Source organism: Scyliorhinus canicula, chromosome 8 (assembly GCF_902713615.1).
Source record: "Scyliorhinus canicula chromosome 8, sScyCan1.1, whole genome shotgun sequence".
NCBI lineage: Eukaryota > Metazoa > Chordata > Chondrichthyes > Carcharhiniformes > Scyliorhinidae > Scyliorhinus > Scyliorhinus canicula.
In genome coordinates, this window is record NC_052153.1 from 50,290,164 (window position 1) to 50,302,378 (window position 12,215).

Genomic DNA, 12,215 nt, shown 5'->3' on the forward strand with positions numbered 1-12,215 from the left:
CTCATCGCCATTCTCCTGCCTTCTCCCCAAAACCCCTGATCCCCTTATTAATCAAGAACCTATCTATCTCTGTCTTAAAGACACTCTGTGATTTGGCCTCCACAGCCTTCTGTGGCAAAGAGTTCCATGGATTTGCCACCCTCTGGCTTAATTCATCCCATCGATGGCAGAGAAACCAGCTGCCCGGGCATCCTATTGGGCTTTGTCCATGTCAAGAGTTTATATAGTTCGCTGCCTGGGCAAACAGAGCATCCGTGACCTCAGGAATGCATTTTTGAGCTGTAGCTTGTGATATGCCACACCAGTCGGGGCTCAAGCCCTGGAATGATCCTGAGGCATAGAAGTTCAGGGCTGCGGTGACCCTTGACGGCAACCGGGAGCGGGTATCCTCCTAACTCCAGAAACTTCCAGACCTTTGCAGGCACCCAGGAAGGCATATCTGCAATGCTGCAATGAAATACCACTGAGATCAAAACGATAATGAAGATTGCGTTGTAATAAATGTATAGCATAAAGCTTCGATGCAACCCGGGATCTGAAAGGGTACTTCCGGAGTTAGAGCTGCTCAAAAATAGTGGCATCCTAAATGCAGAAGATTAAGTCAACTGCATAATTGCCTACTATTTGGAATTGTATCTAGTGGTAGTATGTTAGTTTCTCTTACAAACTTAGGTTCACCTGGACAGGAATTCCGAATATGCTGGTATTAAATTATACATTTTACAGGAAAGGACCTCAATGTATCCAAAAATAATAACATCTGGGGGCCTTGTTATTCTGCCTTGTCAGTGACCAGTTTAAATTCCAGCTGTTCAAAAACTGTTCATAGGTTTTTAAGATGTTCTGTGCAGCGTAGCAGTCCAGCAGACAACACGGTTTCTTATTACCACATAAGCAGATACCATAAGGAAACGGTAATGATTCATGGTCTACTAAGCAATAAATATCCCAGTTCCTTGTTTAGAGGAATTACGGCTTATAATTCTTGAAGTGGGGATTTGGGGGACAGAAAAGGGAAAATCGTCCCAAAATTGTATGTTTCCAGGTGTGCTCCTAAAAAGATTTTCCTGATAAGTAACATCGCAATTTTAAAAAATCATTCAGTGATTCAAAACACAGAAGAGTTTGGTGAGTATTTTCTGCAGTCAAAGTAACTCTGCTTAAAATGCTACAGAATTGGTTTCATTAACAATGTTTTTCAAGTATTCGGTCAAGCCCCTGAGTATATCGTCGAGGAATGGAGTGAAGACCAGAAAGATGATTCGACTTGAGTCTAGGCGACCAGTTGACAAGTCTATATAACCTGTCACTATTTGTGACTTGTTTTAAAGCTGGAAAAGGTCACTCCTACTTGCAATTTCGCACATCCTATTTAGGATCTGCATGGATGATAGCAAATCCATTTGAAATCAGTGACTTTTTAAATGTTTACGATTTAGGTGCATTTTATAAGAGAATTACCCACCCGTGGAAGTGTCTGAATTTGGGTATAAAGTGCACCCCAACTTTTTTCTAATGGCACATTTGCAGATGTATCTATCAGCTGGATTGAAAGTGTCAGGGTTTTGGTGTTCACAGCGCACAGGCCGGTGCTTTGAATGGATTTTTAAAAAAACAATCAATTGATAAAATCTGTCAGTGAGCTGAAATCTCCTCTCCCTTGCTGTTTTATCGGAGCTATCTCTTCCTCCAAGTATCCTTCTTTGCCTTTTGGAAGCCTGCAGCTCATCTCCCTAACGACCGTGCGGTTGCTAGGTGATGTCACCCCCTCCCCAGGCTCGGGCTCGGGCGCGGGATGCCGGGCGGCGGCTGCTTGCGGCATTCGGGTGGAGGCAGCCGGCCGGCTGGGTGGGCGGCTGCAGTGGAGGAGGAGGAGGACGTCGTGGGGGCCGATGGAGCGGCAGAAAGCGGCTGGTGGCTGCTGTGGCCAGGCCGGGCCCAGCGGAGAGTGAGAGTCCGTGGACTGGGAGCTGCGGGCGCCATGTGTCGGCCTCTCTGAACAAAAGGTGAGTTAGGAACCCGGTACCGGCACTGGTAGAGTTGGTGCACGAACCCCACCTCCCTACATCCCTGCCCCGGCACTTACTCTGGAATCGGAACAAATGAGTCTAAATCTTCCTTTAGGAGAGAGGAAAAACATGTACAACTAAAGCAAATCCCCCAGTGAGAAATCTCTAATTAAATCCACATTACAAGTGGGAAAGTATCAGTTGCATCCCATGCATTTTCTTACAATGCACCTTTTCTGACATGGCAAGTACCCCTATTTTAATTGAATAATGCTGCACAGAAGGAGGCCAGGCCACATGCCCAGTACTGGATCTTTGGGTAGAGTTAACCAACTAGTTCCACTCTCCTCATTCTTCATAGGCTGCGTATTTTTTTACGACAATCAACAATAGTTTCATGGTCATTAGACGTTTAATTGCACTATCTGCCAGTGGTGGGATTTGAACCCGGGTCAATATCCTGTGTCTCTAGATTACTAGTCCAGTGATAATACCACTATGCCACTGCGCACAGTGTTTTCCCCTAAAGTATTGATCCAATTGAATGTTACTGTTGAATCTGCTTCTGCCTCCCTTTCAGACAGTATTCCAGATCACAACTCAGGGTGACCAACTCTGGTCAAAAAAAAAGGGACACTTCACTATGAGCATACTGGTGAACATTGACAGCAGGGCTGACAAACCTATGTGTGGGATGGGGTGGAACCTGTGGGCAGGGGTGGTCAAACTTTAAGAACAGGAGGATGCAGGCACGTGATACACCCCAATTCTGATACATTTGCCTGCCAGATCCACTCCCTGGATACCCGCAGAACAGTCCCTAATACAAACCGTGAACCTGCCGCACCTGATACGTGCACAAATAAAACTCCCCAGAAATCTGGTAGAAAAGATGTCCCAGGAAAGCCTAATCCAAGATCTGGGATGAAAAGCAGTACTGCAGTACAGTCCTGGGAAATCTGAGATAGTTGGTCACCCTGTGACAACTCTGCATGAAAAAATAAGTTCTCCTTCTGTTATCTCTTTTTTTCCAATTCTCATAAAATCAGCTTCTGGTTACAACCCTCTGTCACTGGAAACAGTTCCTCCTTCTGTTAAAGCCCTTCATAATTTTGAATTTTTTTGTCAAATATCTTAAACTCTATGTTGTAAGGAGAACAATCCAAACTTCTCCAGCTCTAATTCCTGATACCATTCCAATAAACCTCTTTGGCATCCTCTCTAAGGCCTTCCCATCCTTTCTAAAGTTGGTGCCCACACTACTTCAGCTGAGGCCAAACCAGTGTTTTAATAAGTGTGATCAAACATTTTTCTTTTCATTTTAAAGGGTCGAGGAAGAAATTAGGTATTGGATTCAGTCTCAATTTCCCTACTCTTGTATTCAATACACTGCTCTGTAAGTCTGCCAGGCAATTTGACAAGGGAACCCAGTGAAACCTTCGTAACATGAGAAAATCCTTTTGAGTCATCTCAATAATAACAGCTCTTCAACAGATGAGTTCATGAACTCCTTTTAGTTAAAAGATTGACAGTAATGTTAACCGTGACTGCATTTCAGAGTAATTAATTGTACATGGATTATTTTAGGATGTTTTGAGCGATATGATCATGTGTCGTAAGAATGCAAGTTCTTAATTTGTTCAAGCCATTAAAGAAGGAATATTTCACACTTTTTATTGTGGAGTTGCACCAACTGATAGAAGATAGCTCTGCTCCAACTCTCCTGATTTGAATGGTTCAGTGCGACACTTTACTGTCTGTTTATGGAAGACTCGGCCACTAATTTGGATTGTTTTATGGTTCTGTTGTCCTTCTACCTATTTGTGTTTTGTTCACAGACTTTTTGGTTGCTTCTTGGCAGGGAAACTTAATCACTACTCATGTACTTATGTTAAATTTGTACAGAACCTTGGTTGGGCCCCACTTAGGGTGCTGTGCACAGTTCTGATTTCTGTATTACAGAAAGTATACCGACTGGCACTGGAGGAGCAATAAAAGTGCAAGGATGAGACCAGAACTGAGACGTAACAGGATGGTGGCTGAGGGGTGACCAAACACAGGTCTTTAAAAATTAAGAGGCAGTTTAGTCACTGTAGAGAAAATGGTTCTGTTTCTGGGGAATCCAAAACTAGCGATCATAAATATAAAATAGTCATGAATCCAATAAGATTTTGGGTAAGAATTCTTCAGCTAGAGAGTGATTAGAATGTGAAACTTGCTATAACATGGAATAGTTTATGCAAATGCTATACATATGTTTTGAGAGGAAGCTAGATAAGTACATAAGGGAGAAAGGTTATGGACTCGGATTGGGGGAAACATGGTGGGACGAGCCTTGTTTCCAGTATGAATGCCAGACTGGACCCAGGTCCAAATGGCTTGTTCTATAATATGTTATATAGAGTTATTACATTGTACAAAGAGGTTAATGTGCACCCATGTTGAAAATATCCCATTGGTTTAGAAGAATTGGGAAATCGGAATTAACAAATACAGCTGATGTTGAATTGTTGCTGAGTTTGTGACGCACCTCAGTAACACCCAATTCTCAGGTGAGCTTATTCTCTATTTACGCTACTCACCTCAATACTTATGTCGTCAACACATGTTTTAAGAAAATTATCATTCATAGGACTGTACTTCAGAATACTTCCTTGTAGATCAAGTGTTTTGGGATGGTTGGTGAGAAATGATTGGGGTGGTATCATGATTGGGGCAGCAAGGTGGTGCAGTGGGTTCGCCCTGCAGCCTCACGGCGCCGAGGCCCCAGGTTCGATCCGGCTATGGGTCACTGTCCGTGTGGAGTTTGCACATTCTCCCCGTGCTTGCATGGGTTTCGCCCCCACAACCCTAAGATGTGCAGGGTAGGTGGATTGGCCACGCTAAATTGCCCCTTAATTAGCAAAAATTAATTGGGTACTCTAAATTTATTTTTTAAAAAAGGAAAAAAAAAACTATAGTGACGTTTAAGGAGCTTCTTGACAAATACATGAAGGGTATAGAGGGATACGGACCCCAGAAGTGTAGAAGGTTTTAGGTTAGATAGGCAGCATGGTTAGCACAGGCTTGGAGGGCCAATGGGCCTGTCTTTTGTGTTTGGCTACATAACAGCTGCTAATAATGTGTCAGATGTCCTTTAAAATCTTTTGATTACTTGCCTTTATTTAGTTCTTTATGTATCAATATTGCAATTGGATGAGTTGGTAAAGTCAGGCTCTTTGAAGCTATTTAGAATTCTTTGGTATTCCTGCACATTCAAGTTTTTGTTAGGTATATACTCTGACATAGTTTATCAGAAAGTCTGTGATGGTAATAAGTGCAATTCCAGATGAACAGTTCAAGCTAACTTTAAACAGTTTGATTCAGTTACCGCTGAATAGTTTGGTTTTTTAATACAAGTGTATTTTATACCACCCTAAAGTAGTATTGTTGCCCTGTGGAGGATCTTGCTCGGCTACAAATGAAGATTACCAACACAGTAAACCTAAATGGTTGTTTTTGCATTTCCGTGCACTTTCACTCCTTAACTAGGAGAGCATGAAGTTCTCATTCCTCCTTCAACCAATGTACTAATAACAACAGCTTGCATTTATATAGTGCCTTTAACATGATAAGGGATCCCAGTTATTTTGCAGGAATGTCAACTTAAAATATGACACCGAGCCACAAGATGACCAAATGCTTGATCAAAAAGATAGGTATCTTAAAGAAGAGAAAGCGGGAGAGGTTTCAGAAGGAATTCCAGAGGGGAGTCCAGACAACTGAAGGCACGGCTGACAACAGGGTGAAAGAAGTTGGTGTAACGTAATAGGCCAGACTTGGAGGAACACTGAGTTTGTGAAGAATTATAGGGCTGGAGGAAGTTACAGAAATATGGAGGGGGAGGCTATGGATAGATTTGAGAATAGAGTTGACCATTTTAAATGTGAGGTGTTGCTGGACTGGGAGCCAGTGTAAGTCAATTAGCATAGGTGATGGTGAACAGTACAACATAGAACAGGCCCTTCGGCCCTCGATGTTGTGCCGAGCAATGATCACCCTACTCAAACCCACATATCCACCCTATACCCGTAACCCAACAACCCCCCCCATTACTTTACTTTTTAGGACACTACGGGCAATTTAGCCTGGCCAATCCACCTAACCCGCACATCTTTTGGGTATTTGGGTGTGAGTTAGGATTCAGGCAACCAGGTTCTGGATGAGTTGAAGTTACTGAGGGTAGAAGGCTTTTTAGGAGAGCATTGAATTAGTCGAGTCCAGAGGTAACACAGTATTGATGAGGATTTAATTTGCAGATGGGTTGAGGCAGGAGCAAAGCTGGGTAATATTACGGAGATTGCAGTCTTAGTGATGGGAACGTGGAACACAAGCGTAGGATTAAACAGGACACAAAAAGGTTCAGCTTCAGATAGTGGTGGGGGGGGGTGGCGGAATAGAATTCATAGATTAGAATCCTGAAAGTGCAGAAGGAGGCCATTCGATACTGGATGTCTGAACAGCCAACCCTCTGAAAGAGCACCCCACTAGGCCCCATCCTCAGCCCATCTCCGCAACCTCACCCAACCTTTTATTAAATTTGTTCATGGCATTGCAGGCTGTGCCAGCATTTATTGCCCATCCCTAATTGCCCTTGAGTGGCAACCTATACATCTTTGGACATTAAGGGGCAATTTTAGCATGGTCAACCGACCTAACCTGCCCATCTTTGGACTGTGGGACGAAACCGGAGCATCTGGAGGAAACCCACACAGACATGGGGAGAATGTCAGTACGGTAGCATAGTGGTTAGCACAATGGCTACACAGCGCCAGGGTCCCTGGTTCGATACCCAGCTTGGGTCACTGTGTGGAGTCTGCATATTCTCCCTGTGTTTGCGTGGGTTTCCTCTGGGTGCTCCGGTTTCCTCCCACTAGTCCCGAAAGACGTGCTATTAGGTAATTTGGACATTCTAAATTATCCCTTTGTGTACCTGAACAGGTGCTGGACTGTGGCGACGAGGGGCTTTTCACAGTAACTTCATTGCAGTGTTAATGTAAGCCTACTTATGACAAATATTATTGTTATTATTATGTGCAAACTCCACACAGACAGTTACCCAAGGCTGGAATTGAACCCAGGTCCATGGCACTGTAAGGCAGCAGTGCTAACCACTGTGCCACCTCCTGATGTCTAGGAAATGGAGTTTGTGGCAGGAACTGAAGACAGTTTATTTGATCTTCCTGTTATCTAAGTGAGGGGAAATCTCTGCTCATTCAATACTGGGTGTCTAACCAGCCTGATTATCAGAGACATTGTAAGGTTCAAGCGAGGTGGAGCTGAGATAGAGTTGTTTGTTTTTCAGGATATTTGTGGAATCTGATTTGTTTTCAGATGATGTTGCTAAGAGACAGCATGCAGGTGAGAAATAGAATGGGGCCCAGGATAAATCCTTTGGGGACCTCCGAGAAATGATGCAGAAGTGAGAAAATAAGCCATTGCAAGAGATTCTCTGACTGTTACTGGATAGACAAGAATGAAGCCAGGTGAGGATTGTCCCACCCAGCTGGGCAAAGGTGGAGAAATGTATCGGGGAGAGGGTGGTGGGGTCAACTGTGTCAAAAGCTACAGACAGGTCAGGAATAATGAGCGATTGTGTAAAGATAATTGTGCCAGATTAACTGGCGGTCTCACTAATTTGTGCTGGCGTGATGAAAAGCACTATATAAATCCACATTCTTCTTGCTGCGAAGTAGTTCAGTGGTACAGTTGCATGATCTAAGTGCACTCTAAAACATTTTTGTGAAAAGAGTTGCTGTTGCTCTGCAGCCTCAGCTGCTTATTATTCATCCTCCTTAATTGTTTATGACACAGCTTTGATCAATGAGTTGGAAATGAACAGACAGAATTGGGTGAGTTATTTTTCACAGTTGCTGCTGATCAAGCATTCAGAGGAGGTCCTCTGACCACTTGTTGGATTGGCTCACTACTTCACATCTATGTAGATCACAGGGATTTCCTGATGAACTAAACATGCAAATACCTAGAAACGATTAAAGTGAATCATCAGAGGCCAAATTAATGGCTCTGAGCAAAAGTTTGAGTTGTACCTGGTGTCGTGCTTGCACATTCGTATATTCTAGCTGTTTCTGAATAGTGATGCTATTTGTCCCAAAGCCAAGTGCAATGAATGAGTAGTTAAAAACAAGGAGTAATCAAGTACTTTAAATGCTCTGACATTCTGGTAAGTCATTCAGATGAAAGGAGTGCTGCTTCTTTTTAGACAATATAAAACATTGCTATGTCTACACAAAGTCAAGTTTATTTTTTAAAGACACTGGTGATCTCGTATTTCTAACAACTCTAAAATGTCTTCCCGAAGATAAGGGCTGGAATTTTCCAGCTGCTCGCTGGCAGTGGGATTCTCTGCTCCTGCCGGCAGTGCACCCTTGCCCGTGGGTTTCCCTGCGGCACGGTGTGGCTTCAATGGGAGTTCCCATTGACAGTGGCAGGAACACAGAATCCTGCCACCAGTGAACGGCGCGCCGCCTCCCTTTGCCGAGAAACGTGCGGCTGGGAGGCCGGAAAATCCAGCCAAGGCTTCCTACAGAAACAATTCTTTCCAGGCACCCAACTCTGCCTGCGTATGTTACTGTCCCACCACCCGGATACAGTTCAAATAGCTAACTTGACTGAATCTAATTCTATAAGTCAAAAGCTTAATCCATATTGCCTCCAAGTCTGTATTTGTCAGCATACGAAATTTATGGAGCCTATTTTCATAACTAAGATCTAACACACATGGTATCATTCTAGTTGCCTTGATTTTCACCTCATTCACACCTCAATAAACCTCATCACATGTGAAGATCAGAAATGGACAGATTAAGCCAAATGTAGACATAATAGAAGAATGCTTTATATTGCCGAAGAACAATATTTTTCACTTCGTTTGTTTTGGGTCTATTCATTCGCTTTAAAAATGGACATAATGGGCGGGATTCTCCGTCGGCCGACGCCAGAATCGGGATATACGATTGGGCGGAGAATCGGTTTTGACGTAATCGTGGCAGGTGCCGGTTTCATGCCAAATCGGAATTCTCCCATCACCTCGACGGCCATGTCAATGAGTTCCACTCCGCATGTACAGTAAATACCATTGATATTAGCGGGCCTGATCTGATATTCTCTGGTGCCTTTGCAATTCTCAGCCTCCACTGGGGGGAATGCCCGACGGTGAGGTTCACTTGTGCTTTTAAATAGGGAAACGGGCAACATGGCTGATGAGGGAGAGAAAGTAGGTAGGATACGGAAAGGCACAACCATGCACTTGCTGGTAGGGAGAGGGTAACGGTTGACGGGGGGGGGGGGGACAGTTGTGGGGTCGGGGTGGCCACGGGTCTGGTGTGGTGTCCATGGCACGGACTGGCATTGCCACGGAAGGCTGACTTTGGATGAGATGAGGTTCTGTCTCCCTGTTCAGATGTATGCAGAGGTTTCTATGCTGCTATTTGAAAAAGAGCCCTGAACTAACATCCCTGAACTGACATCAGTAAAATACATCTCACTGCTGTTTGTGCACAAAATTGGCTAAATAATACTACACTTAAAAGTAATCAATTGGCGTTAGCAACATTTTGAAGACTCAGTGGTACTACACTAATGCAATCTCTTTATGCTTTTATAAGTTTGTCTAATGGTCTCTTTTTAATTCACAGGTGACTATGGAGATCAGTGGTCTCCCACTGGAGTTGTGGCGCCTGATTCTGGCTTATTTACCTCTCCCAGACCTGGGCCGCTGCTGCGTGGTGTGCAGAGCTTGGCACGAACTGATTATCAGCCTGGATAATACCCGTTGGAGACAGCTGTGTCTTGGATGTAGTGAGTGCAAACACCCAAACTGGCCTAATCATCCTGATGTTGAGCCCCATTCCTGGCGGGAGGCTTTTAAACAACACTATTTATCTTCAAAAATATGGACCAGGAATGCCCAGGATCTGGAATCCTCAAACTGCTTGTATTTATTTAGGCGGAAGAAGGATAGAAAAACGATATTTGTTGGCCCAACAAGTGAACATGTAAACCTCCGGAGTGCCTTAGCAGTTGCCAATGTGTATGATAAGATTATTATTTCCCCTGGAGTATATGAAGAACAGAATGAAGTGACGTTAAAGGTCCCTGTGGAAATAATTGGACATGGAAAGCTAGGGGATGTGGCACTCCTCATTAGTTTCGACCAACACTGTTCAACAGTACGGCTATGCAACCTGGTCCTCATGCCCGCATGGTTCACACCTGTTGTGTACAAGGTGAGCACCCGTTCTATAATATCTAGTAGGAACTTAAGCAATCTTTCAACTAATGTTTCACCCCAATGTTAGTGGGCACTGCTGATCACTGGCCAGCACCGTCAGCTGTTCTCCATTTCCTGCACCAGCTACACTGTGTCCCTGAGTCAGTTTGCAGTTTAACATCAACCTTGTGCTGCAGGCTGATTCACAATAGGAGTTAGACTGAATATCTTACGGAGGATCCTTGCAACAAGCAGAGGAGATGATTGTCCTGGTAGTCTATGGATTTGAAACCGGGTTTGAGAGGTTAAAGACTAGTGCTTGATCTAATGTACACCCCAGTCCCATGAAAATGTCTTGAAGTGAGAAGCCTTTTACCTAGAGTGCCGTTTCATAATGGCCAGTGATCATCCAGCAGCTGTACACAAGAGTGAAAAGAAAGGTTGAGTGAATGCAACAAAGGCTCTGGTTGTCTGGTCTTTCTTGAAGCAGCTGGTTTACGGATTTAATTAACTACATGCTGAATCTATATTGCTTTGTACTTTTCTTTGCCGACCCACATCCAGTTTCCTGCAGCTAAGAGCTTTGTGTGGTTCAGGCTACTGCAATGATATAAACCTGCCAAACATTAGATGCTCTTACCTCCTTGCCAGGTAATGGTGCAGATTAAATCTGTAGGGGGGAGGTGGAGGAGGCGGGCTGTGTTGACCGATGCTGGATGTCTGCATTTTTATGCTGAACCTCTTGCCAACTGGTAAAGAAAGGTCTGCAAATTTAAGGTTCCTCGCAGTATTTTTGGTACTGGGGATGGGCTTGCCTTCTGAAAACCAATAACATAAGAAAGCCACAAGATCTTTTAAACCGTATATGTTAGATACAGGGTATCAATATAACTTAAGCTGTAACTTTATTCCTGTTCAATGTAGGGAGAGAACTAACATTTGGCCAAAGTTCACCATTTGTCAATATTTTGTTTGACAATTTTTTTATGCGAAGTCGCCCTGTATACCAATGATGTAAACTGATTTCCCCCAGTTTTTCGTATACTTTGAGGATACGATTTGCACTTTTTTGCACCGTTCAAAACGGTGTCGTTTTCAAGACTGAAATTGATCAATTTATGTAGGGTAACGGTCGATATGGATCAAAGGGAAGTTAATGAAATGAAAAAAAAGAAATGAAAATCGCTTATTGTCACAAGTAGGCTTCAAATGAAGTTACTGTGAAAAGTCCCTAGTCACCACATTCCGGCTCCTGTTCGGGGAGGCCGGTACGGGAATTGAACCGTGCTGCTGGCCTGCCTTGGTCTGCTTGAAAAGCCAGCTATTTAGCCCTGTGCTAAATCAGCCCCTATGGAGTTGAGGTACAGATCAGCCATGATCTAATGAGACGTTGGAGCAGGCTTGAAGATCTGAACGGTCGACTCCTATTCCTCAGTTCCGTAGTGTAGAGCATTTGGGATGGCCCAGTATATAGGTGGTGTCCTTCAGTCCTGTGGCCTATACACGATAACCTGGTGCACTGTACAAAAGTAATCAAGAACGTTATTAATTTTTTGTAGCTGAATATTTCCTAGTTAATACTGTCTTGTTGCTGATATGCAGCAAATAGTCATGTTAAATAAATCATGAATTAATAACCTAATTTAAGTTAACAATTCAAATCCGTTTACTGGATTAGTGATTATAAACCTCTCTAAATGTCAATAGTCATTTGACTAGTAGTTAAGCTCAGTCAGTAGCTTGTCAAATTTAATTCCGATAATGCACTGTCAATAAATAGTCAAACATCATATTAAAAGGTGACGATGTGGCCTTATTGGAACTTGGCCACTGTGGAGAAGTTGAATAATAGCTTGAGGAAAATCTAATTTTGTTGCATTTTTAAGCACAGAAAGGAGTGCACACGCAAACAATTTGAACTTTGTTTGTGAGCA

At 43.4% G+C, this 12,215-nt stretch overlaps 1 protein-coding gene across 4 annotated transcripts in view; it reads left to right on the top strand.

Moving 5' to 3' along the window:
- The first annotated feature begins 1,762 nt into the window (after positions 1-1,762).
- Positions 1,763-12,215, top strand: part of fbxo10 (F-box protein 10) — a 60,696-nt gene continuing 50,243 nt past the window's right edge. For 2 of the 4 annotated variants that reach the window (XM_038804529.1, XM_038804532.1), the window contains exons 1-2: positions 1,763-2,006; positions 9,707-10,297. In XM_038804529.1, the coding sequence (XP_038660457.1) occupies positions 9,713-10,297 (585 nt within the window). In that variant the 5' untranslated portion in view covers positions 1,763-2,006; positions 9,707-9,712. Of the gene's footprint in view, positions 2,007-6,989; positions 7,045-7,448; positions 7,535-9,706; positions 10,298-12,215 lie in introns of those variants that run through there. The other 2 variants (XM_038804530.1, XM_038804531.1) reach the window with 2 other exon arrangements.